General features: G+C 41.8%; 1 protein-coding gene across 2 annotated transcripts; it reads right to left on the reverse strand.

Annotated features, from left to right (window-relative positions):
• Nucleotides 1-284: 284 nt before the first annotated feature.
• Nucleotides 285-27,020, reverse strand: trip11 (thyroid hormone receptor interactor 11). Of its 2 annotated transcripts, none has more exons than XM_074661771.1 (21): nt 26,390-27,020; nt 22,036-22,112; nt 21,058-21,168; nt 20,616-20,918; nt 20,394-20,462; nt 19,927-20,092; nt 19,389-19,715; nt 19,185-19,225; nt 18,958-19,056; nt 18,216-18,419; nt 14,710-17,748; nt 14,408-14,548; nt 13,558-13,751; nt 12,507-12,670; nt 11,290-11,393; nt 11,029-11,128; nt 6,561-6,642; nt 5,878-5,992; nt 2,832-2,954; nt 1,887-2,031; nt 285-1,741 (listed from the first exon to the last, which is right to left on the reverse strand). In XM_074661771.1, exons 1-21 carry the CDS (start codon nt 26,526-26,528, stop codon nt 1,530-1,532), a joined length of 5,955 nt encoding a protein of 1,984 aa, XP_074517872.1. In that variant the 5' UTR covers nt 26,529-27,020; the 3' UTR covers nt 285-1,529. The 2 variants fall into 2 exon arrangements, with proteins under 2 accessions (XP_074517872.1, XP_074517871.1); XM_074661770.1 differs by having other exon boundaries at nt 1,409-1,741; nt 19,179-19,225; nt 26,390-27,003.
• Nucleotides 27,021-27,043: the final 23 nt, after the last annotated feature.

The raw sequence follows: 27,043 nt of genomic DNA on the forward strand, positions 1-27,043 counted from the left end.
ATTCAATCATGGAGAGCCAGCCCCCTCCGGTCAGCGCGCACAGAGAGAGAGAGACACTCAACTCCCAACAAGCTGCTACTCCTGTGCAAAAAGGCATAAAGCATACACAGTGGGTGTCTGTTTTCCAAAGATATAAACAGCCCCCACTCCACACAACTCCTCCACATACAGCTGAGTGACACTGAACAGCTGGCGTAGCCAACCCACGCTGTAGTAGTAGCCACATCTGGGTTGCATGAATGCGCGTTGGAGGGGAAAAGGGAAGAAGACAAAAATCACAGCAGTAAAGGGTCAGCACAGCAGTACCTTTATTTGATTTTAAATTCCAATTAAATCACCGGTACTAACTCAATTTAAGATAATCCAACTCCTGTTTGACACGTCCAAGTTTTTGATTTTTACATCTAAAAAAATTCTTATTACATTTTAATAATACACCTGGAGACACCCTGTAACATTCCCTCTGCAGCGGCTGATTGATGTCTATACAAAAAAATGTAGAGCAGCTCAGTTATGCGCTGGCCAGCCCTGGTCAGGTAAAACGTTTTTAAATGTGCAGTTTTTTACATTTTGTAAATATATATATTTATATTAACCATTTACAATCCTGATTATACAACTATCTAATTAGCAAAAATGCAGGCACTTAACTTCCCAAAACTTCCTTAGTGCCTATAAATAGGAAAACACGCCACCCATTTACATATATATATATATATATATATATATATGACTATATAATAGTACTGAGCAGTCTCAAGCCTCTGATCAACCACAGTCCGCAGCCATAATTACTTGTTGCATATCACAGTCTGGCCGTCTGGAAAAGACAAGATTTAGCAAAAATGTCTTTATGGTTTGAACAGATGTACTGAACCACATAAATCTCTACGCAGACTACTGCTGCCAGAGGTTTTAGGCAAGTCCTGGATCAGAAACAATTCACTGCATTGTTGAAAAGAAGAAAAAAAATAAAGACTCAGAAAGACAAGAAAATACAAGTTGTCCAATGCAAGTCAAAGGATGAACACTGAAAGACATGAGATGTTTCCTCTTGCAAACAGAGGTGATGATTAGACTCAACCCACATGGATTGAACTGCACACAGTGAGTTTACAAGGTCACTTGTGTTCAGAACTGCTGCGATGAAGAAAAATCATAAATGTAAGACGTAACTCATAAACCCGAAAGGACAGTTTCTATGCTCTCTAAACTATGAACGATCCACTAGTTGAAAATGTTCGCAACCTGTTTGCATGTGTAGTCACTTCATTGATCATTTTCAACTTGTGGGTCAACACGTAACAATAATGTCAAGACTGATGTGTAAAGGGAGAATCTGTTGCATAGAACAGTAATTGCAAAAAAACAAAATCCCCTCCCAAAAAAAGGGAATATTAAGCCTTCATGAATTCTCAGATCATTTATTTTTGAAGGATATTAAAAAAAAAAAAAAAGAAAGAGCAGCAATAAGTAGCAGAACTGCTGTCTGTGTAGTGTAAAACTATCAATGTCTATCTGGCACTCAATCACTGCCTTAACAAGTCTTTGAGCACAGCTCCTCCGCTTTCGGCTGAGACCGGAATGGGCGTGAAGCTGGGCAGGGCGTCGGAGATGGGCTTCATGAGCAGGTGACCTCCTGGGCCGCCGGAGCTGGAACCAGCCAGCAGGGGGACGGCAGCAGAGCGAGGGGCCAGGAAAGGATTGGACTCGCCGGGCCGTTTGCCGTATACTGCAGCTCCTGTGAGGAGAGATTTAAATAAGGTTTGATGTGTTCGGGGGATGTAAGAGGAAGAACAACGCCTCCCGTCTGACATGATTGATTAAGCGCACCAGAAGAAAGAAACATCCTGGCGGCGTTTTTTCCCCCCAAAGGGGCCGTTTACCTGTCGCGGCGCTGGAAGCGGCACCGCTGGTTCGTCTCAGAGGAGGGGCGCTCAGAGGCTTGATGTCATGGACTGGAAGCCTCGGTGCAGGCAGCGAAGGGGTCGACTCGATTTCCAGGAACTTTACAAACATCTCTGAGAAGGACTGCAACAACAGAGGACAGGACAGTGTGTAGCACCGATGAATTACTGAGATTTTCTAACAAGGGAATTCTGTTTTACATCCTAAACAAGGAGTCCAAAAGCTCTGCTATTCTCAAGCCAAGAGTTGGCTTGAGAATAGCATCCTGACGAGGAATCATTGTGTTGCTCAAGGACACTTCAGCAGATCACAGTTTAATGTTTTTTTTAACCAGCTACTCTGCAGCCATAAATGTGTATCCCTAAAAACATCGGTATGAATACTGCAGTGGCGAGTATGTGTGGTAGTGGTGTGTATGTTGTTGAGACTTTTATTTTGAAGGGCACATGTTAACACAGATATATTTCCTATTTTTATCAGGGAAGTGTTGTTGATATATCTTATGAAAATGAATAGGTTGTAATGTACAATTTGTATTATCATGCACGGCAGCTGGATTCTCGCAATGTCATGAGATCATGCCAGAATCGCAGGATCACATTATCACATGAAAATCCATCTCGTCATTACTCTTCAAGTAATGCATTTGTGTTTGGCAAACCAGATCAGGGACAAATCGGCATCCTGTGAGACCATAGTCAGTGAGACGACACTGGCTGCTCCTGAAGACGTTAGAGTAGTTGCAGTAGCATCAGTTATATCAGAACTGGAGAGTATTTCTTTATTGAAAGAAGCAATTTTTCCCCGATACCAGTATGATAATGTGTGGAGCCAGACCTTTCTTTAGCGCCATGTGAGACTAGGGTATAGTATACTGTATAAAATAGAAACTGTGTGTCTCTGTGTTAAAAGAACTTTCTTACCGAGTTGAGTCCTTGGCCGCTGGTGGGCCTCTGGGGAGTGTTTGGGACACTTTGTGCTCCTCTGCCTCCCAGCCAGCCCGACACCCATCCAGTAACGCCGTGCCGTCCGTCGTCCTCTAACATCTGCAGATGGTTGGTTAGGAAGTGCAGACAATTACTATTGGATTATCACAATTAATAAAGTCTTCAAGTCATCACTGACACCTAATATTTTATGCCTTTATTTGATCATGAGAGAGACAGGAAATGTGGGGGAAGACAGTATGGGAATGACATGCAGCAACGGTCCGGCCAGCCAGGAAGCGGGGACTCGCTGCTCAGGGCGAGGGCTTCAACGATTATTTTCATTATTGATTAATCTGTCGATTATTTTCTCGATCTATCGATTAGTTGTTTGGTCTATAAAATGTCAGAAAATGGTGAAAAATGTCAATCAGTGTGTCCCAAACCCCAAGATCAAATGTCTTGTTTTGTCCACAACTCAAAGATATTCAGTTTACTGTCATAGAGAAGTAAAGAAACCAGAAAATATTCACATTTAAAAAGCTGAAATCAGAGAATTTAGACTTTTTTCTCTCTTAAAAACAATGACTCAAACCGATGCTCTACTCAGGGCATTTGCGCCCATCTGGTACGCACCCTAAACACTCGGCCATCCAACGCGATCTCATCCTAACTCGTCATATACTGACGCTTTGTCACACCCTTCGGCGTCACTTTTCGGTCGCAGTAAACACATGCTTAATGTTGGGAAATAAACAAAAACATTTGCTTCGGTTCAGGCAAAAAAAACCACTAAAGTTAGGTGTTACGGCAGTGACGAAGCGTCGCCCACACCTAATATTTTATGATCAAGTACATGAATAAGGTATTAATCGTTACTTAAACAAGCAAAATGATGAAGAGAGCAGGTACAGTAAACGTTACAGTCTTATACAGTCCATTCAGGCTATTTTTGAACAGTCGATTTTCTTCTGTTTTCAAAGAAGCGGTCGGATTATTTCAGTTTTAATTGCCCTTAGTTTCCTTTCTGCCTGCCACCACGTTCTGGAAAATTATTTTGTGGACCTACTCACTAGTTAAGCTTATATACAGGGACTCGGACTCTTTGCTGACAGCCCACAATCCTAAAGGGAAACTTATGGCTTTATTATTCACTGTCATTCATACTCCCTAATCGTCAGCGTCCTGTGCCGGGCAGGATCCAGCTGGACGGACCCCATATATAGAGTGAACGGACCACAGCTTTGGGCTAAAAAAAGGCAGCAGAAGGGGGGATACTCGCTGTCTGGTTTTGTGGGACACTTGGCCGCCGTAAACACGAGTTGAGTGGAAAATTTAAATCGCATTAACAGGAGATGAGGGGGAGATTGAAAAAAAAAAAGAAAGTGGAACGACCTCCAGCACAATAAAACTGGGTCTTCTGAGGAGTTGTAATCGCATTTACCCCTCATGCTGTCTCTGTTTTACTTTAAGGGTATTGGGTAATATACTTTGGAATCGTTGGATGGACTCCCACCGAGCTCCTGCCAGAAGGTCTTGGATAAGGAAATGCTTTCGTTTTTCGGGGCCGAGCACTGAGAGGGTTTTCAGGGGCTGCTGGAGTTTCACAGTTGAACAGCGAGTTTCAGGATTTACTGTTTGCCTGTTTGACTAATTAAACATTAGAAGGCCGGAAGAGATCGGTTGCCTTACAGTCAGAGTGACCTGGGACAGTGACAGTATATAAATACTTGACTTGCTTCAGTATTCGGCCAAAAGATTTTAACCTCTTCCACTCAACCCTTCTTTACCATAGACCCATTTTGTCTTTTTTAGGGGGGATAGAGGGGTTTTTAGGGGGAGATAGCTCCCCAGCTCTTATGTCTCATAAGTAGTTGCAACAATTTTTGAGTTGATACCATATGTTACAGAGATTTGGTGCAAGATTTAACCATTTTTTACCACTCAATAATTTATAATAATGATCAATAATCCTTCCAAAATACTACATTAAGACACCAAGACCTTGAGGAACACCATAGAAAAAGCCATGATTTGATTTGGTATCAATAACTTTTGACATTTGGAGATTTCTGCAAGAATTGCATTTTTCAGCGATGGGACGGCGAGCTCTTCTGTTCAGGAAACTGCTCAGAAACCCCCTTATTGTCTCTAGGTCTCTAGTTTGTGGCTGCAACGTTTCATGAGGCTGTGATTATCCTAGAGGTCACCACAGGTCATTTTATACAGTGAGTAGTCATTTTAAAAAATGGTCTATGGGGACTAACATCATCACACATGAATACAGTTGAGCTCATTTGATCCACAAGAATATCAGCTTTACAGTGATACCCAATTTATATAATTCCGAGACTGTTTAGGGACCCCAGTATGCAGAAATATTCAAACACACCATTTTTAGAATAGGAGGCAATAACACATTTATACTGCATTCAAAAAACTGCATGTGATTATCATAAAGTGGGCATGTCTGTAAAGGGGAGACTCGTGGGTACCCATAGAACCCATTTTATTCACAGATCCTGAGGTCAGAGGTCAAGGGACCTCTGTGAATATCGCCATGCCAATTTTTCCAAGTTTCTCCACGCTGCCCCGCTGTTCTTTTTGTCGTAACAAACCACTGAATCTGCATTTCGGACATCGACTATAAAGCTCTCTTACCTCGTGTTGTGTCAAAATAAGGGCTAAATGGTAATGTAACATGACAAACTTTGCAGCTGTGCGTAACTGTAGTTACTTTTAAGTGAAACTGCTTTTTTATGTGGCGTTTCCATTGTTTTGTCCACTTACATATACTCAACCAAAGGTAATAAAATAAATCATACACGTACAGAGAAATGTATTTAATTAAATTAATCTTATATATACTTAACTTATTATTGCGGTGATGAGTCATGCATTTATTCCCAGTAAGGCACAATGCCACAACCATTACTCACTGCCATTATACCATAATAAAATGTATTAATACCTATTGCCTAAAAAGGTTGATTATGTGATTGCTTGAGTAAATACTTTGAATATGAGTCAAGGAATCTCTCACCTTGTCAACGTCTTCTCTGCTCAGTCCCAGAACACTTCCCATGAGCCTCAGCACATCGGCACGCTTGGTTTTAGCTGTGTGGAAGTATCCCAGGAACAGGTTACGCATCAGGACTCTGGAAACAGAACAACAAGGAATAATAAGGCATGATGTAATTCAAGACCTTAATCCCATTTTTATGCAGCTGCATTGATCGTTAATACATTTATTCATTTCAGTATTTGTTTACAGGTGTTTCTCCGGGGAAACTGAGGTACAAAAGCTTTATTTGTGGCAATTCAATTCTGCACAGTGCAGATATTAATGCTCTGAATATCGTACAGAGCACCTTTAAATATAAATATTATATAGTATAATATGTTAAATATAAGCGGATGTTGAAGATGTTGATGTAAAAATCACTTAAAATATAACTTGTCCCGTGCGAATGCGCTGCATTAAACACAGACATGGGGGTGATTTCTAAATCACATGAGGTCCCCTCATGGTAATACTAGTCCCCTGCCAATAGGGCTTAAGATTCACAGGCGTCACAGGCGTAAAAGATACAGTCTTTAAAACTTTTTTATGTTGTGTGACGGTCTACAATTCCTTGAAACTGTGAGAGAGTAATAATGAAAACCATATGTGTTTTTAATCATAATCTCATTTAGCTGAATGAACCCAGATAGGACTGAACTTACTTGTCTATCTTCCCCTCTGTGCTGTTTAGAAGAGTCATCAGCTTCTTCTGCGCCTCCTCCAACATCTCCTGTCTCAGTTCCACTGTTTCACAAAGACACACACAGACAGAGCAAAGGGATGTTATTTAATCATTTAAAGTCATGTCCCTGTTTCACATAGTCCCAGAGAGTGTGTGTGCCTTTCATGTATTACCAGCAGCAGATTTCAGAAAAATATATATACACCCGACCCGTTTAGCAAGACGTACCGGCTGTCCTGAAGGTATTTCAGAAGCATCAAAGACTCTTCTGACCATCTGGATGGTTTTATAATAAATATGATAAAGATGATCTTTAACGTCTATATTTCCCTGCCACGTAGTCGGACATGTCCTTGCTCTTTTTTGTAAAATATGAACGCTTTATTTTGTATGAAAATATAAAATATTAGAAAGTCAATATATACCAATATAACCAATGATAATATGCTAAAAATGTTATATATTGTGCAGCAGATAGAATATTTTGTCCATCCAGATGGTTAGAAGACAAACTGGAATCTGAGCATATCACTGATCTCCTGAACGAGCAACTAGCTTATACTGCCTAACTGTGTACATAAAGACATCATTTTAACAGAGAACAAATGGAGCCACATGAGGCTCTTTAGCTCCTCTCCAGTGGCTCTCTGTGGATTCATAAAAATGGAAATGAATAATTGTTTTTTGTTTAAAATTTCTTTTTTATTTATCATTGTTGTAGGTCTACGATGGAGTATTAGGGCCACATTGAGGAAAATAAATAAATCTGAGATTTCGAGAATAAAGTCATAATATTACGAGAATAAAGTCATAGGTTTACGAGAAAAAATCGTAATATTATGTGAATAAAGTCATAATATTATGTGAATAAAGTCATAGGTTTACGAGAAAAAAAGTCATAATATTATAGAATAAAGTCATAATATTATGTGAATAAAGTCATAGGTTTACGAGAGAATAAAGTCATAATATTATAAAGTAGTAATTTTTAGGTTTTCTCGTAAAGTTATGACTTTATTCTCATAATATTACAACTTTTTTCTTGTTAAGTTATGACTTTACTCTCGTAATATTATGACTTTATTCTGTAAATCTCAGACGTGTTTTCCCCTCAAAGTGGCCCTAATACTCTGTAGTACATTATCTCTTTGGCCCTCACTGCATTAGACTTATATTCTATATACTTAGACTATAAACTGTGTTACCTTCATCACAATGATTAAATGTTTTGCGGCTCCAGACAGAAATGTTTTCGTTTTCTTTGCCTAAAATGTCTCTTTTGATAGTAAAGGCTGCCGTCTCCAACTAGAGGGATGTTGCGCGCTGTCGGGCCACAATGACGCACAGACACAACAGATCCGGTGATTACAGTTTGAGCAGTTTTGAACCACAGAGCTCTCCTGATTGTTGTTCGCATCAAACGTGTCGTTGTGATTAATTATTCTACACACAGTTCCTTCTGCGCATCAACGGGCATTTCGCTCCTCTTATAACTCAGAGCTGCAGGTTTCAGACCGCTGCTCTAGCTGGAGACAGCAGCGTGGTGCGCTGTGCCGGCTCTCTGTATACTATTATCTCATGCGCTTATAAATAAATGACTGAGTGGAACATGATAAACGTCTATGTAAGTAGTATAATGTTATTTTAATAGTAGTGAAAACCGGGACAATTTGTCTCTTAAATTTCTGACTTTATTCTCATAATATTACGACTTTCTTTCCCCTCGAAATCTCAGATTTATTCATTAAAATGTATTTAACTCCCGTGAAAACGATCAAGAGCTGCCGCAGGTGCCTAGCAACGGTTGCTAAGGGCAGGTGGAGTTTAGCAGACAATCTATTACTTCGATCTATGACGTCAGGTCGGAGTTTAGAACGGTGCTGACGTTGACCTGACGTCAAAGGAACACGTTCCTTTGAAAGGAAAACGTTCCTTTGATCGTCTATGACATCAGGCTTTGAATAGTTTACATATAGAAGCCAATGCCATCCTTTAGCACATTTTCTACCCGGAAAAGCAGTTCGTTTTAAAGCAGGATTTGAGGCCGATTCATCCTTTAGCACATTTTCGTAACCGAAACTTCGTAACTGAAACTTCGTAACCCGAAACTTCGTAACCGGAAAAGCAATTCGTTTTACAGAAATTCAGAAAAGCACCGAAGACAATCGCCATGACTAGAAAGATTACAGTGGAGGATATTCGTCCTGTGATGGAATGTTTTTTCCAAAGGATGACAGTGAGACAGCAGACATTGCTGAAATCAGGTGTAGCTGATATTGCCACAGAGGTTATGTTGGCAAAGCTGATTCTGGACCTGATATCAGTGTTGTTACAGTCCCTTTGGCCGCCTAAGGACACAACCATATGTACGCATTGTGTTCTGTCCAGTCTGGGCGACATGATCCCTCGGACTGCTTCTGTGGTCCTGAACGTGGACATCGACGTCACCTGTTGCAACGCGAAATCCTTGACCAACTTGATTGCTGTAGAAGTTGCAAAACAGATCAACGGCTCATCTGCAGAGAGTGTCTCTTACCTTGAGTCTAAGACACTTGCTGAAATGGTCAGTCATGCCTGCGGGATGTTTAAAACATTCATGGGCAAGATGAAAGGTCTGTGCAAACCTCGACAATCAACTAGGTCAAAGATTGCAACAACTCCTTGCAAACTCACCAAATTCCACCGTTTTGACAGTCCCACAATCCAGGACACCTCCGTAACTGACGCACAACGACATGGTGATAAGACCCGTGATGACGAGTGCCAATCAGAAACCCTGGAGAAGGTCAGTTTTGTGGATGCAACGACCAAGCTTGCCCAGGAAATCATTGGGAGAGAGCTCAGTGAAATCACAAGATCTCTTCTGGATGACATGCCCGACACCGAGCGTGAGCTGCTGCCATGCTACACCTCAAAGGAGACTGAAAATATTGCAGCTAACATCGCTCAGTCAGTCGTTAAAGAGGTTGAGTATCTGGAAAGGGAACATGCTGCAAGCCCAGAATCCAAGAAAAAGAGGAAATTGACCTTGAAAGGTGTGGCAAAAAAGATGAAGACCTTTTTTGCCACAGAGTTCGCAAAGCTGTCGATGCATTTCTTCGCAACTGAGCTGAAGAACAAATTCAGCCACGACTCCGGAGCTGACGACCGCGATGCAGATCAATTCGGGAAAGATTTTGTCACTCTGCTTCTGCCTGAAGATGATGGACAAGGTGTGGTAGATAGATTAAGACACATTTGCAGCGGGAAAGACCTGGTATTCACAAACGCCCTTTGCGATCTCCTCTTCAATCACGTCATGGAGGTGGACATACCTGACATTGTCCCAGAGGCGCTCAGAAGGTCAGTGCGTGCTGAAACAAATCGCACAGTCTATCGTTTCTTGGCATTGATGGGGTGGTGGATAGCCAGTCATGTTTGCAAACACAGTGGTCGGGTCACATATGCTTTGAAAAACACAAAGTCACCCACAGTACAGATAGAAAAAACATCTGTCGTGATGATTGTGGAGAAACTGGTTTCGTGCATCTTCCGCAAAGCAATGGTGAACTGCGCTTTCGCAAACCCGGAGCCCGTCATTATGCGCGTGTCTGAAAATATATGGGCTGAAGTCGAGGGCGCGGCGATTGAAATCACCCCAGAAATAGCACATAGCGCCGACAAAGCCCTCCACAAGGACCTGTGCAAGAAGTGGGGCTCTCCAAAGGCTGTGCTGGTTTCAATGCTTGTAAACCCAACAGACTTTGATAACTACATCGCCTCCACTTTCAAAAACCACCTGAGGACACCACCAGAGACGGGATGCGACATTTTTTTCCACCTACTTGAGTAGGGAAGACCTGTCTCTGTAGGACCAGTGAATGGTCTCTATAGGACAGACACCAGTGGCAGCAGTGAGCTGTCTACTTGGGTAGTGTGGGTTTACTCCGGGTGCTCCGGTTTCCTTCCACTTTAGTTAAAATCATCAAAAAATAACTGATTAAATCAATAAAATCTATCAATAAAAATATTTTTAAAAATTAATTTCTGCTTATCTCTCTTATAATTTTCTGTCAGAGTTTGATATATCAAACACAAGCTTAAGTTCTGCTCTTTCAGTTTCACTCAGATGAAAGATTTTGTGAATAAAGAAAATACTAAGAAGAAACTGTGTTCTCTTACTACAGTGTTTTTCACGTGAAAACCACCTGTTCAGCATTTAAACTGTAGTCATGAATTAGTTAATAGATAAGTTAGGGTTTTGGTTGGCTAAGACTAAGGTATGCTGCAATACTTTACATAGCCAAATAGCTCAATGATGATTTAATATGTGAGTTTTCAAAGCAACAATTACAGTATTCCAAGATATGTGAAACACCTTGTGTTTTGTATTTTATCTGATAATCTCATCATCCCTCAGGAGACATGTGTTAAAAGTTGGCAGGTGAAAACACTTGGCTGCAGCTCACCTTGTTTTTTCAGCTCTTCGATGAGCTCCTCCTTCAGATCGAGCTGATCAGTGAGGCGAGACGCTGACTCCAGAGCACCGTTGGCTTCATCGAGGTTAATCTGATAGAGAGCACATCAGTTAATATGGCTTTCATGTAACTGCAGCTTCAGCTGTCATCAAGAAATATGCCACTATGTGTTCGCTTTGTCGCCTCGCTTTTGGGCGGCACATGTCGGATATTAATAAAGTGAATGGATCAGTTATTGATTTTCTGGTTTACCTGAAGAGCAGATGCTTGGTCTTCCAGCCTGTTCGATTTTCTTTTCCACTCGTCCTTCTCCTTCTTGTGCCTGTCAAGCTCTGCCGAGTACATGGCTTTCTCTTCTGATGGGGGGGAGAGACAATTACTACAATTACCACACGGTTCTCTGATTTTAGACCAAAAAGCTGGCCGAAATACTGCGCTCTAACCACTTTTCCTTGACCTCGAAGGAAAAAGTCATGAGGTCAGGGAAAGATGTGAAGAAGAATTCAGAAGGACTGAGGAAAACACAACCGTGTTGTTAAGAGAATCCGACTGCACTTTCTCTATAGGCTGCGTAGTTATGATGCGACGGCGGCGGACGTTATCGACGTGTTCTGCCGTGGTAAAACTACAATGTTCTGAAGATGGACTACACAAGGCGCTACTTCCCCCCCGTGCGTTTTTAAATGTCTTTCAATGACCGGCTGCTTCACCTGCGGTGTGTGAAAGAGATACCGCTGGTCGTTCTGCTGCTCTAACACTTTACATCAGCATGTAATAAAGGATTATCTGACCGTGGACAACCGGTGAAAAATATCACTTCACTACCAAGGTTGGAATTGAAATAAAAAACAAATAACCTACAGGTTACCACAAAGTTTATATAATTAATATTGAGTTATTTTGATTCATGGCGAAGGAATAGAACCATTACATTTATATTTCTTTCTTTTCGGACGTAATATTTATTTATGTTGATTATTTGTTTGCTATGTGTTTACTGTTTATTTTATTTGTTATTCTTATTTTGTTTTTTACTCATTTGTTACTTAAATAAATAAATAGAAATAGTAAAACGAAGTGGTTGTCACTGTCCACTCATATTTATCAACATGAATCCCAATTAGTATATGACTGTATGAAAATATTATGCAAGATAAGCATATTGTTTGTTTTTATGAACAACAGAATGGTGCTTCGCTTTAAAAGTTGCGGTTGCAAGGAATTTTGGGTCTGCATTATCTCCTTTCCTTTGGTAAAGGATGCTCCAGTGTATCCTATGCTAAAGGAGATAATAAAGGAAGCATTGAAGCTCCTTTCCTTAACATTTAGAGGATTTAAACAGCTCTTATCATGGCTGCTACTGAGATACTTCCGGGTCATTTCACTCCGTTAGGAACCTTTCTGAGAGAAAAAGACTTTTCGACCCATCCCAGATGACCAGAGTGTTTGTGTAGAAGCAGCTGACTTGCCTTGTTGAAACTGCTCCAGCACCATCTGCAGGTTGGAGAGCGACACTGCATACTGGTTGACCTGCTCCTGGGAGGTTCTGAGGTGGATGAGTGCATCGTCCCTCTGCTTCACTACTCCACTCAGCTGCTCCTGCAGAGACTCCACCTGCATACTGGCCTGTTGGCTGGAGGCAGAGGGTCGGTAAATGACTTTAACTATTTATATAACCTTAATTTAATCAGGCAATCTGATTGATATCAAAATATATATTGACGACATATTGCCAAAGAAATAATTGCGATAAACGATATTGTCAGATTAGGATAATTTATGCCACTAATATAAGGATAATCCATCCATCATCTGTAACCGTTTATCCTATTCAGAATCACGGTAGCCGATCCCAGCTGATATTGGGTGAAGGCGTGGTACACCCTGGACAATTTAGAGTCAACAATTAATCCAACCTGCATGTCTTTGGACCGTGGGAAGAAGCCGGAGAACCCGGAGAAAACCTACGCTAACACGGGGAGAACATGCAAACTCTATAAGGATAATGTAATAGCATAATATTGCAAGTATACCCTTTCCAAGAGCAATGAACTTTTAATTCTTGAGAATACTCAGACATTGGAATGAGTCCTAAAACCCGGAAATGAGTTAGCATTTTAGCACTTACGGTTCCCTCGTCTGGAGGTCAATGGGTTTTTTAGTTAGATGACTGAAATAAGGTCTGTTGTTAACACAAGCTGAAGAGATTTTAACGGTTTGTTCTATGATATAAAAGACGTCAGTAAATACCCCCACTTGTGAATTTTGAAGCTTTTACGTGTCTTAAAAAAGGCGGTTGCTAAGAAGTGGCTAAATGAGACTACTGAACGTCATCACGCCATTTTGCACAGTCATTCATTCCTTAACAGGCAATACTGCCAATCCAGTCTCTCAATGGTGAGGACATTTGCTAACAAAAACTAAGTAACAACATATTAGCTATTAGTTAGATATAAATAACAACAACACTCCTCTCTCGTGATTATTGTGAGTGACACTGCAGTTCTAGTTTATGCAAACCTGGCATTCTCCACAGCACTGGAGGACGTGGCCAGTTTGCCGTCCAGCAGCACCACCCTCCTGCGTAGTTCAGTCTCCCTGTGCTCTGCAGCGACGGCTTCTCTCGTGTACGAGTCCTCGATCTCCAAGAGGTGATTACGCAACCGTTCCAGCTCCAAGTTGAGACGCTGCTCTTTGTCCCTCATATGCTGAAGCTGTAACGATAACAAAAACATCCTTTCAGGTGTAGTACAGATATGAGAATATACCACAGTAACTTTAATTCATAAACTGTTTCTACATACTTAAATCTATTTTATGGATGTAAAAGTTTTGATCAACTGACAACGTGATTCATGACAGTATGAAATGTGACATAAGGTGAAAACATTTCTATATACTGACATACTGAATATTACGATGGAGTATTAGGGTCATATTGAGGGGAAAACCCCCCCCCCCGGAGATTTAGAGAATAAAGTCAGAATATTACGAGAAAAAAGTCGTAATTTAACGAGAATAAAATCATACTATTTCAAGAAAAAAAAAGTTGTAATATTACCAGAATAAAGTCTTAACTTTACAAAAAAAAAGGCGTAATATTACGGAATAAAGTCATAACTTTACGAGAAAAAGGCATTTGTTCTTGTAATATTATGACTTTATTCTCGAAATCTCAGATCGATTTTTTTTCCTCAATGTGGCCCTTATACTGCGTCGTAGAATATTTACTTTGTCATGTACAAAATTGTAACCCAAACAGGAAGAGGTGATAAATCAGCAGCGAGCAAACACAGATGCAATATGAAAATGAAAAGGGTTTCATTTTAACTGTGAGGATATTGTGAGTGAGTACCATCTGTCCTCATACCTCAGTTTGTACTGCAGTCGTCTCCATTTGCTTTTGCTTGAGTGCCATCATCACCTGATCCCTCTCCTGCTGGAACGCCACAGCTTTCTCCTGCATGGACTTCAGCTCATTCAGGAGTTGATTCAGCTCTCCAGACTTACCCTGCAGCACATCACCAGAAAATAGATCATTATTTACTCTTTTTAATAGGTTTGTTACAAAAAAGTGTAATGTGAATATCAAAATGTGTTCCTGTAGTAACAAAACAATCAAATGAAAGAGAAACAAACATAACAATTTTGAAATCTTAGCTACCAACTGACCTGCTCTTTGTCCTTGAGCATCCTCTCCACAGTTGCTGACTTCTCGCTCACAGCAGTTAGCTCAAACTCCTTCTCTCTCAGCAGGAGAGAAAACTGCATGTTGGTTTCCTGCAGCGCTCTGAACTCAGACTGTTTCTCTCGAGAGCGTGAAGCGACCAGCTCGTTCTCCTCCTTCAGCTTCCTCACGTCCATTTCCAGAATGAGAGCGCGTTCTTTCAGGTTAGTGACGGCCTGCTTCAGCACCTCGTTGTCGTTCTCGCGGTTACGCAGCGCCTCGCTGACGTGACTCAGCTGGTCGCCTTTGGTTTTGATGAGCAGGTCTTTCTCCCTCACAGACCTCTGCAGGGCCTCCAGCTTGTCTCTGACCAGCCGAGCCTCCTCGGCCTGACTTCTCTGCTCGCTCTCTGTGGCGGACGCTGAGTTGGAGAGCCGGTGGTTGTTCTCCTGAAGAGTCTTGATTAGGTTTTCCTTCTCAGCCAACTGACTTCGCAATCGGGCAATTTCTTCCTGCAGTTTCTCGTTGTTTGCTGCTGGAGACGTCTGGTGGCTTGGAGCATCAGCTGAGAGAGAAGGTCCACTAGACTGAACAGCTACGACTTCAGGAGTCTGTGCTACGCTGTCCAGTTTACCCAGCAGGACGTCCTTGGTGGTGCTGAGGTGGGTGATGGTCTGCTGGACCTGAGCGAGTTCCTGACTCAGATTTCCCAGCTTCCTTTCCTTCTGCTCGTAGCTCTGGATCAGTCCTGCGTAGTCCACCGACAGCTTGGAGCTGCAATCGCTGTCGGCGTCGACCTGACCCTGCAGTTTGATCAGCTCCTCTTGCAGCTGAGCCGACTCGTGCTGCATGTTCTTGACTGTGGTGATCACCTGCTGCTTCCATTCCTCCATCTTCTTCACCTGCTGTTTCAGTGTGTCCCTCTCCTGCAGCAGCTCCTCAAACTGGTTGCTGCTGACGCCTCCGGAGCCGGTGCCGAACTCTCCTCCCGAGGACTGCAGGACGGTCACCAGCGTTTGGCACTTCTGGGTCAGAGCATCAATCTCTATGTCCTTCTCCCTGATGATGCGGGACAGGTTCTGGATGGTCTCCTTGAACATCTCTTGGCTTCCTGAGGGATCGCTCATGTTGGAGAGGCGTTGGTTCTCCTGCTGAAGCTTCAGCAGGGCCCCCTCCTTCCCCGCCATGATATCCATGAGGCGGTGATAGTCGGAGCGAAGCTGGCTGTTCTCTCTGGTCTTCTCGTTGAGCACAGCTAGCACTTGCTCTCTCTCCACGGCGTACGCCTGCAGCTGCTGCTGTAGGAACATGACATCCTGGCTGTGTCCACCACCTCCAACCATGGTCACTCTGGCATGAAGCGCCTGGATCTCCAGATCCTTCTGCAGGATCATCTGGGTCAGTTTGCCCACTTCATCACGAGACACCACCAGCTGATCCAGCTGTCTGGCCAGTGAGAGGTTCTTCTCGTTCAGCTGGCTGATCTCAGTCTCTTTCTCCTTGATGCCTCTCACCAGTCTTTCTATTTCTACCTTAGACAGGTCGTGTTTCTCGTTGCCGTTCTCCTGATTTAGAGTCTGGGTCTTCTCCTCCTGCAGGATGACTTCTCCCTGCACAGGGGGGGAGTCGGCACGGATTCGACTCTCACTGAGCTGATCTACGGTCTGCTGGAGGCAGGATATCTCTTCATCTCTGGCGTGGATGAGTCTGTCATAGTTAAGTGTGGTCTGCTGATTGCGAGCATGAGCCTGCTCGAGCTCAGTCTGCTGAACCTGGAGGGACTGCTGGGACAGAAGGAGAGAGGCCTGCACCTCCTCCATGGTTCTCCTCAGAGTCTGGACCTCCTCTTCCAGACCGTTCCTGGAGGACTTGAGCTGTGTGATCTCTGTCTCCAGCTCTGTGATGATGTCCAAGGTCCTGGGCTCAGCCAGAGGTTGAGGTCTGCTCTGCTGATCCCTGATTCGGTCGATCTCTTCTTTCAAATGACTGTTCTCCTCCTTCATACCCCCCAACTGTTTATCCTTCTCCTCGAGTGCCTGTTTGAAAGCATCCGCTTCCTTTGTCACGACTAACATACTGCTCTCCATCTCCTTCTGCAAATCTGAAGCGTTTTGTTTTAACGTGTCCATGAAGACGTCCTTCTCCTGCAGCAAATCGGTCAGCTGCTTCTGCCCCGCGACCGTGATCGAAAGCATCTCGTTGGTGTCCCTGTGGTCGGACGCCAACTGCTCCGCGTCTCTCTTCAGCTGAGCTATCTCCATGTCTTTCTCCTGGTTGAGTTTGATGGCTCGCTCGTGCTCCGTCTGCAAAGCGGAGGCGTCCATGGAGCGGGCTCGAGTCAGCTCCTCGATGGTTTGCTGGTACTGTTTTGCCTGTTCTGTTAGCGTCCTCTCAGCTTGTCCCAATTCACCCTCTAGCTGAGTTTTCTCCAGCTTCAGAGCTTCGATACGAGTTTCCTTCTCCCGTACTGTCCTCTTCAGAGCAGCCTGGCTTTCCTTCATCTGCTTGGTTACTTCCTCGGCTTTACCCACGGCCTGCTCACTCTCCGCCTTCAACCTCCTGTTCTCCATCTTCAACTCGTAGTCCTCAGACAGCGCCTCCTCCTGAGAGTTCCTCACCTCATCCAATTCTCTCCTGAGGTCTGACAACTCCCTCTCCTTCCCAGCCAGCTTCTCTTTAGTTGCCCCACTTCCTCTCTCCCCTGCCTGATCCAGCGCTGCTTTGGCAACAGATAATTGCTCCTCTCTCTCCTCAACAGTCTTCTTCATCTCTGTGATTTCTCTTCGTGCCTCCCTGCTCTGCTCCTGTGCATGTCCCAGTTTGTCTTTCAGCTCCTTCACCGTCCGTTCCAGCTCCTGTTTGCCCATATGCAGGTCGTTGAGGGTGAAAGCGCTCTGGCTCGCTTTCTCTTTTTGGGTGTCCAGCTCTTGTTCCAGTGCCCTCTTCTGGTCTTTGGTTGTGTTCAGCTGTGCAGTCAGTCCCGTCAGTTCTGCCTCGGCCTCCTTCAGCTGCCCAGAGAGCTGCTCCTTCACCGAGATCATGTGCTAGAGGCAGAAAAAGCAGAAACAAAGTAAAAAAAAAATCAGGAAATTGTCCAAATATTCCTTCCTCCCGTTTTGTTGTGAGGGTTTCTACATATTTTCCTTTTAACATGTCATACTTTCCCATGTTCTGGCTTGATTTGAATGTCTTTTGCAGTAGCGGTGCTACTAGTTTAACTACACTTCTCAGTAGCATGATGGTAGCGTCACTGTTTTCTGAATCAAATTAGCTTTTCAGGTGGCATCCACACAAGCTACATTTTCCCAAGCGTTTCTGCACCTTAATCTCTACAATATAAAGAATCTATCAGAATACACTATAGATATACCAAACTACTACAACTAAGATACAAGAGACAGACACTATAAAGCTGAGAGGTGAAGTGTGAGTTGTTGGGTGTGGTGTAGATAAACGTTATCATTATCATTATATAATAACAAAGGGAGTGGGCCACTGAGGTCAGTCTGACCTGTGTTGCTTCTTGGTTTTGCCGGTCTAGTTCCTCCAGCTCAGACATCAGGGTGTCCCGCTCCTCCTCAGTGTTTCTCAGGGCCTTTTCTCTCCTCTCCAGCTCGGCCTTCAGATCCTCCAGTGACTCAGAGTCAACAAACTCAGACTCATTATTGCTAACCGTTTGCTCCTCTGTTGTTTTTAGTCTTTCTTGCAGATTAAGCTGTGAAAAGAGACAAAAAAACAAGAATTATACTTCAGAATTTATATAAAATGTGGAACGTGCAAACCAGAGGCACATCTCAAATTGATCTGAAAGATCCATATTCCCATAAAAACACCCACAAAAAATCCTCTTCCTTCACCTTTTGTATTGCCATATAAACTGTATATGTATAAGTGTACCATGAGAAATGTCTTGATAAAATAATCAAAAGGCAATGCAGAGGTGGATTTTATGTGTGAGAATTTTCCTTTGTTTTCTATGAGCAATCACAGTAACGATGTTAACAGATAAATCAGACAATACAGAGGCAATTTAGAGATATCCCCGCGATATTCCATCAGATTTCTGACTTTTACCAATAACTTAACACATATACATGTAAATGTATCACCATGTTTTATATTGCTGCTGTATATGTCACATGTGACACATTTACTTTAAATAAAGTGCATATAGTAATTGTACCGATAAAGCTATTGCAGACATTTTGAGCAGCCTGTGGTGAAAATAATCAGACTGCATCAGACAAACAAACCTTTTCTTGTTCTAGGGCTTCCTTTTCTTGTCTCAACGTTCCAATAATGGTGTTCAGCTCTAAGATGTCTGCGTGCTCAACTTCTTCCTTTGGTGCTGCCTAATTATAAAGAGAGAGTTACAGAAGTCATTAAACTGGGGGGGGGGGTTATATCATGAAAACCTACCACTATATATATTATGAATATTCAACATGTTGTATAGTTAAGGATTTATACTCACGCTTACCTCAGCCAAGCTTTTCATTTCCTCTATTTCTTTTTCTGCAGCTGGAAAGTAGACGTTTTAATTAATATACATGTTGATTATGAAGGAAAACAACATATGGCTTATAGTGGGGAGATCAGCTTTAGCAAAGTGAGTTTCTTACAGCATTGAGGAGCTTTAATTTAAGCGTATTCAGTAGCATGAATCAGAATAATGACAGTATACCTGTAAGGTTTTTTCTCAGTACTTGGATCTCGTGGTCTAGCTGGGCTTTTTGCAAAGACTTCCCCTCCTGCTCTTGTACTCGTGTCTGAAGTTCGGTGACGGAGGTTTGCAGCCGCGTGTAGTTCTGCAGCAGCCCGGTGTTTTCTTCCTGGACCTCGTCCTTCTCCAGCTGCAGAGACTCCTGTCTCGTCTGCGCCTCCTCCAGACTGGCGGTCAGCTCGGCCAGCTGCTCCTCCCGCTGATCTGCCGCTTCCTGCAGGGAGCTTATGGTTTTCTGGAGTTCAGGAAGTTTGGAGGCATCTGACGGGGAAGTGGCTGGACCACCACCTGGAGAGAAGGAGTTCATTTTGTGAGACGTGTCTGAGTAGAAACACTGAGTTGAAGGGAATTATTTGGCAAAGGTACCTTGCTACAACATTTTGTCTGTTTACAGCTGACCTTTGCAGAAATAAAAAATCTAATTTCCTGGTATTAAAGCCATGACTTCCTCAGTAACATCTGTGGATTCCTGTCCCCGCCAGACCAAAGTTAGGCTTACCACTCTGCATCTGTTCCTCCAGCTCCTCTATCCTCTCTTCGTACTCTGCCAAGTCCTCTCGATGTCGCCGGGTGATGTCGGCCATCTTTTGCCGTTGGGCGTCCTGCAGAGCGGCCAGTTCGTGCTGGTGTTCATCCACCTCGCGACCCATGTCCTCTCGCAGCTCCTGTTCCAAAGAAGCAATAACATCACGGTTAGTCTCAGTGTCACTGCGCTCTGTGCAAGTTGTTGCAAGTCTGCATTCACTGAAATGCTGGCCACATGGGGACAGCGGAAACAAACTGTAAACACAACACTGACACTACAAAGCTCCATAAAGCTAAGAGGAACTTCAGAGTCGGGTAATACAAGCAACCCCTTTCACATACACAAACCATTGTCAATATCAAATATTCATTATAGCAGTTTTTAAGATGTAGATTCTACCATCAAATATGATTTTTTTCTGGCAACAATGAAAAATTCACCTTAATAGTTCTTTGAAGTTTGAGAATATCTCCCTGGTCGCCGTTACCGGCTCCTGCTGCTGTTGATGCCTGAAATACAAATAATAAATTAGATCCCCTCAGAAACATAAACAGAAGAAAGTTTAATTTAGTTTTTGTTGATATAAAATATCATGTATGATTGTGCATTACCATGTCTTAGCATTTGTTTTTAAGTTGTTTGTTGTGTGCCATCATCATTACCTGAGACATCCGCCTCCAGTGTGCCACCTCGGCCTCCAGACGCATGACTTCTGTCGACAGCCGGTTGATCTCCTGCTGCGACCAGATGACGTCGCTGAGGTCCATTTCGTCACCGTGGAAGCCCTGGTGGGACCCCGAGGGTCGAGACATAAAAGAAGAAACAGAAGAGGAGGTAGTGGTGGAGGAAGCGGTGGTGACGGGCAGCATGGCGGGACCGACGGAGGCAGACTGAGCCGACTGCTGCAGCGTCTGGTATTCTTCTTGGAGTCCACTCTGCCGAGCTTTCAGGTGACTGATCTCCACCTGGGAGACGCAAACAAACATGAGGACCCTTTTATACCAAACATGAGCTTCACATCCATATACTGTCTTTATAGGAATTAGCTGGAGCATGTCACAGTACCAAAAGAAATGCTTTAATTATAAATAGAAATGTACGTACATCTCTCTGTTGCAGGAGGCTTCTGTACTCTGCAGACTGTCCTTTAATCTGGATCTCTGATGCCTCCAGCTTCTCCTCCAGCTCTGCGTAGAGCTTTCTTAATCTGTCGTACTGCAATAAAGAGAGAGAGAAGAGAGGAAGTCAATAACATGGAAATATTCAGGAAATTAACATTTTTCTTGTCCACTTTACAAGAAGGTGGTCAGAGGTCAAGTACGGAGCAGCACCCTGGAGAGATGCTAAAGGGCACTTCAGCCGGATGGATGCTTATTAACACCATGATCTATCCTGAAGGATGAGGCTGGTGTTATATTATAGTCTTTTTCATTGCCATTTTGTTGCTAAGGCAACAGATTTGACTTCCTGTAAGCTACTGTATTAACAAATGTTGCAACAGGAAATACAAAGGGGCCCATTTAAAATGTTTATCTTGTCAAGTTTAAAAAGGTCTACATATTTCCTATTATCAATAAATTCAATGAATTGCTTTACTGAACTGTTAATAGTTATTTTTATTATTTTTTAAATTAAATTTTTGTTTTTTTATTTATTTATTTTTCCTTTCCTTCTTGGTATCGTCATGTTATGCGTGTGTACATGTATGTAGAATAAACAAATATTATTATTGTATATATATATATATATATATATTTTTATGCTAAATGCAGAACCTGTGAGGGTTTCTGGACAATATTTGTCATTGTTTTGTGTTGTTAATTGATTTCCAATAATAAATATATACATACATTTGCAATATATATATATATATATATATATGTATATATATATATATATATATAATCCAAATGTACATAAGTATGAATAAACATTTTGTTAAAAAAAAAGAAAGAATATGGCTGCAATTTATTTAGGTATATATCAGTTTCAGGTCCCGGGTGTAGTGCACCAGATTAGGCACGAAAAGAAAAGCATGTAGTTTCACCTGTCGACTCTGAGTAAGTGCACACACAATCTCACCTCAGATTTCTGAGAGGCGAACGCCACCTCAACGTCGGCCAACTTGGAATTGGACACCTGCAGTTCTGTGGCAGCATCTGCAGTTACATGGAAAAAATAAAATATATCACAATATGCACAAGTCATTAATTTACAGTAAAAACTGTAATTTACAGTAAAAAACAGGCAGCATGAATTAAACGGAAACATAATCCAGCTAAATGTTTTCCTCGTGTACACAGTAAGAGAAACATAGATGATTATTTCTATTCAGGTTTCTGATAACATGAATTTCATCTACCACGGCAAATTCAGGAGATACTAACTGGTGACTATATTTCCTTCTCTGTCTTAGTCACACACACAGATCTGCTTTACCCGGCTCACATGACAAACAAACATGTACGGTCAGCAGAGCAGGCCAACATGTCTGGAGATCGAATCAAGAGTTACGTGATCTTCTAAACACGAACACGAAGCTCAGCCAACACACCGACATTCATATTCATTACTACACAAACTAAACTGACCCTGCAGGCTAATCTGGTTCCAGTTAATATCCTCTCTTTTTTTTAAATGTACTTAAAAAGGTGGATGTGAGAGGCCTGACGTGCAGAGAGCTTCACACAGCTGGCTCAGTGATAAGAATTCATACTTTTGGTTTGTGATTAGAGCTGTGAGTTGGAGATCTGCAGGTCAAAGTTCTCTCTGCGTCAGTGCTTTATCTCTCGTTGTCTGTTTGTTTCAGATTGATGGTGCTTTTGGGGTTTAACTGGCCTTTTGATATAAGCCTGAGGTTGTGCTTTGGCTTGATATTAGGCCTGCAAGATATGAGGAAAATCTGCGATGTGCAATATCATTGTTCAGTATTGTGATGACGATATGACTTGCAATAAATAAACAAATATTGAAGTGTTCATATTTGCTTTACTTATGTCAGTCTGGTTGTCTTTAAATTCAGATTAGAATAGAATATTTTAAATATAACTAGGCTAAATGTTGTTTCTAGAGGAGCAACGGTAATGTTTACAACAACAAAGTCACTATATGAACTCTATAATATCTCACTGGAAACAACCATCCCTAAATAAAATTATTTTTCTTAATCATCGCGTTTCCGGCTGTCTTTTGGGATGTGTTTATCGCGCATGTTCATATCACGATGACGATGAAAATAGGCTTTATCATACAGCACTACTTGATATCCTCCCGGATCCATTCATATATGTTCACATGTTTTTATTTGATCATTTATCCATTTTATCATATGGATTGTCTATGTTGTAATATCATTATGTTGTTACTCTGTAGACACGACATCTATTGCATGTCTTTCCATCCAGGGAGAGTGATCCTTCCTCTGTTGCTCTTCATGAGGTTTCTTCCATTTTTTTCCATGGTAAAAGGGACGTTTTTCCTCATTCAAGAGGGTCATAAAGGACAGAAGCTGTCGTATCCTGTACTGATTGTAAAGCCCCCTGATGCAAATTTGTGATTCTTGATATTGGGCTATACAAATAAGACTTGACTGATTCGACTCCATTATTATTGCACTTTGACATCATAAAAATACCCATGATCCCAGACTAATGTCTAGACCTGGTGGTAACAACAAACCAAGCAAATTAGTGCCATTAAATTCAGAATCAGGCATCAACATGTCAAAGGGAATATGACTAAAATTTGATTTGATCATGAATCCTGTAATCTGTGTTACCATCAGGCTGTTATCTGCTCCACTGGCAATGAATGAGGGGGTGACCGCATCGACTGAGAATGTTTGCATGACATTTTACACCCGAATAACTTTAACGTTGAACTGTAACTTCAATAGATGTTGCTATGGATGAAAATGTTTGTATATTTCTACGTGCATGCATGAAACATCTTCCCCCATCATCTATCAAAATACTCGGCTATCGGATAGCCCATATGCGGGTTACATTTAAAACTGGAAGAAACATATAATTAACCCACGCTACAGGTAGTAAATGCTTTAGGATAACAGGAAACAGTTTTAACACTGCTGACCCAAGTAAGAGGTCCTCAATCTGTTTTCCAAGTTCATTCTCTGGCGCTGCCACGTGATCCTGACAGGAAAAAGTTAGACCATTGTGTGGTGCAACAGACTTGATTTCAGCAGAACTCTCCCCTGTGTTTAACAAAGAAGTATTTATAATCATGTGTGTTCATAGTTCGCTTGAAGCACAGAAGTGGAATTAACTGCAAACATGTGGCCTCTCTATTTACACAATCTGCACCGTACATTTAAAGACACCAAAATGCAGAGCATTGGTGGTATGGAGTATTTAGAGGCACCCCACACACACACACACACACACTGTACTCTATAAATCACCTTGACAGTCTCAATCCTTCAATAGCTAGAAACTACCAAAATAAAAAAATTTAAGTGAATCACAAAACTCAAACAAACATTATTGTCATGCAACTAGTCAAACTCATTCAGTGTCAACAGAGCAGCAATAGAAAATGGAGTTCTCAATGCTGCAATGTTTACATATAATTATCCACTCATCCACCATGAGACTATCTTTAAAACACCAGACAAACAAAGCATCAATGTACATAAATCCATTCAGTGCATCACTATTAATGAAGAAAAAATAGGGTATGTGTAACTGTGTGATTGTGATCAGGACATTCCTGAAAAAGAGAGCATTGCTCTCAGTGAATCTCCCCTGAATAGATAAAGGTAAAAAAAAAATGAGTCTAGAACTGAGAAATGTTATTTAAATGGCCTAAATCTAATTAAAAATGGACACTGATGACTCTAATAGGGGCGGCTGTGGCTCAGAGGGTAGAGCAGGTTGTCCACCAATCAGAAGGTCGACGGTTCGATCCCCCGGCTGCTCCAGTCACATGTCGAAGTGTCCTTGAGCAAGACATTTAACACCAAATTGCTCCCGAAGGCATAGCCATCAGTGTGTGAATGAGTGAATGCTAACATGTAGTGTAAAGCACTTTGAGTGGTCGGAAGACTAGAAAAGCGCTAGATAAATGCAAGTCCATTTACCATCTAATCTAAACTGTAGCATACAGTCAACATACTGTATAAACACTCAGTAGCTAAATAATTCATGAGGGTATAATGTTACATTTTTGTTGAAACTGTTTCAGTGTTGATTCAACTTTATGGTCATTTTGGAGGATGTAGTTTGTTGAGCTGTTGATTACATTGTATTATACTGAGAGGTGTTTCTAATATGTAGTCTATACTTATTGATATACAGTAAATGGCATGGACAAAATATTAGAAACAATGTTGTTTCTAGCAACGTCGACTTATCATATCATTTAGATGTTTGGATTTTTCTCTCTTGTGAGCTGACATTTGCTTTCCATTATGACAGCTGAGTATGTTGCGGTGTTCCTAAAGCAACATCTTTATATTTCAGTGTCTACTATTTGGCAGATACACTGAAATAAATACCAACCAGCCAATAGATACATGTGTCTACTTGTTTTTCACATCGTTCACAGTAAGTTGGCCAAACATTTTTGGTAGTTTTCCAGTCACTGGATACTTTTTGATCGTACAAGTAACAATTCTTGAAGATATCTTTCAGTTAATGGCACCAGAAATCTTTTACTGCTCAAAGTCATGCCTTGTTTTTCTCTGCTGTTGCCTCCCAAGACAGCTGAGATATCTTGTGCAGAATTCTTGTTTAATTTAGGACCTGCTAGTTGGCAAGACTTGAGAACCTAAAGGCACCCTTATTTAAGGTTGGTTCTTGTTTATTTATTTTGTTTTTTTTTACATTTATCATTTGATATGGCAATATATTGTTATTAATTGTTTTTTATTTGTTTGTTTGTTTTATTGACACAACAAACATGAATTACTTCTTTATTGTTTTCTTCCATTTACATGCATGTTCTTTTTAAATATCTATATATTGTAATTTGCTTACTGAATTTTATATATATGTTTTTGTTTTTTTATTTATTTATTTATTATTGAATTGACGCTTTGGCAATATTGTTCACCTAACAGTCATGCCAATAAAGCCTTTGACTCGAGTGTGATGATGTGGCTATTTTTTTTGCCAGAAATCTTTTACTGCTCGATGTTATGCCTTTCTGACAGCTGAGATAACTTTACAATCTTCCTAAAGAACAAATTCTTGTTTATTTTAGGACCTGCTGTTTGGCATGACAAGACTTGGGAACCTAAAGTCACCCTTATTTAAGGTTGGTACACTGGAACTATCAACCAGCTAATGCACATGTTTACCAAATACATTGAAAAAGGAAAAGTGTGCTCTCTCCTACAAGCTGTGTAATTCAAAACAACAACTTGAGTGTGATGATGATGTGGCTACCAAACAATAAAACAGGAAGTCAAACTCACCTCCTACTTCTTCCTGCCCCTCCAGCAGCATGTCCTTGGTGAAGTTGGAGATCTGTCCGGTGAAGGAGGACAGACTCCCTCCGACCTGACCCAGAGACTGACCCAGGCCGGAGCCGATTCCACCCAGCCACGATGACATCTCGAGGAGACCAAACCACAAACCAAACAACAACAAAGCAGGGCCGAAGAGGAGGTGAAGCTAGCTTAGCTTTAACTCCAGAGGTGAGACAGTAAACTTAATCATCAAGCTGTAACTGTGAACTCTACACCACAGAGACGTCTTTAACTTCTAAATCCACTCAACTCTTCATGAAACAAAGTCTGTTTTCCGGCTGACAGACGCTCATTTAGCAGAGAGACTCCGGCTCATAACAGCTGACCTGGAGGAATGTGTCAAGACTAAGCTAAGCTAACCGACAGTTACACTTCAGTTAAACAGCTACTAACGTTACATTACAGCCCTTACGTTACTTGAGAGTCTGTGTCGTCTACGGTGGGTATTTCCAGCAGGTTTTTAAGCCGGTTCTAAACAACACAGAGCTCAGAAAGTGCCACCTCAACTGGTTCTGCTGCAGCCATCAGATCAGCTCAGCTCTGCTGCTGCTGCGATGGCTGCTGTCAGGTTTGACGTGGACACGGAACTACGGAAGCGGT

The sequence above is a fragment of the Sebastes fasciatus genome, chromosome 15 (assembly GCF_043250625.1).
Source record: "Sebastes fasciatus isolate fSebFas1 chromosome 15, fSebFas1.pri, whole genome shotgun sequence".
Lineage (NCBI taxonomy): Eukaryota > Metazoa > Chordata > Actinopteri > Perciformes > Sebastidae > Sebastes > Sebastes fasciatus.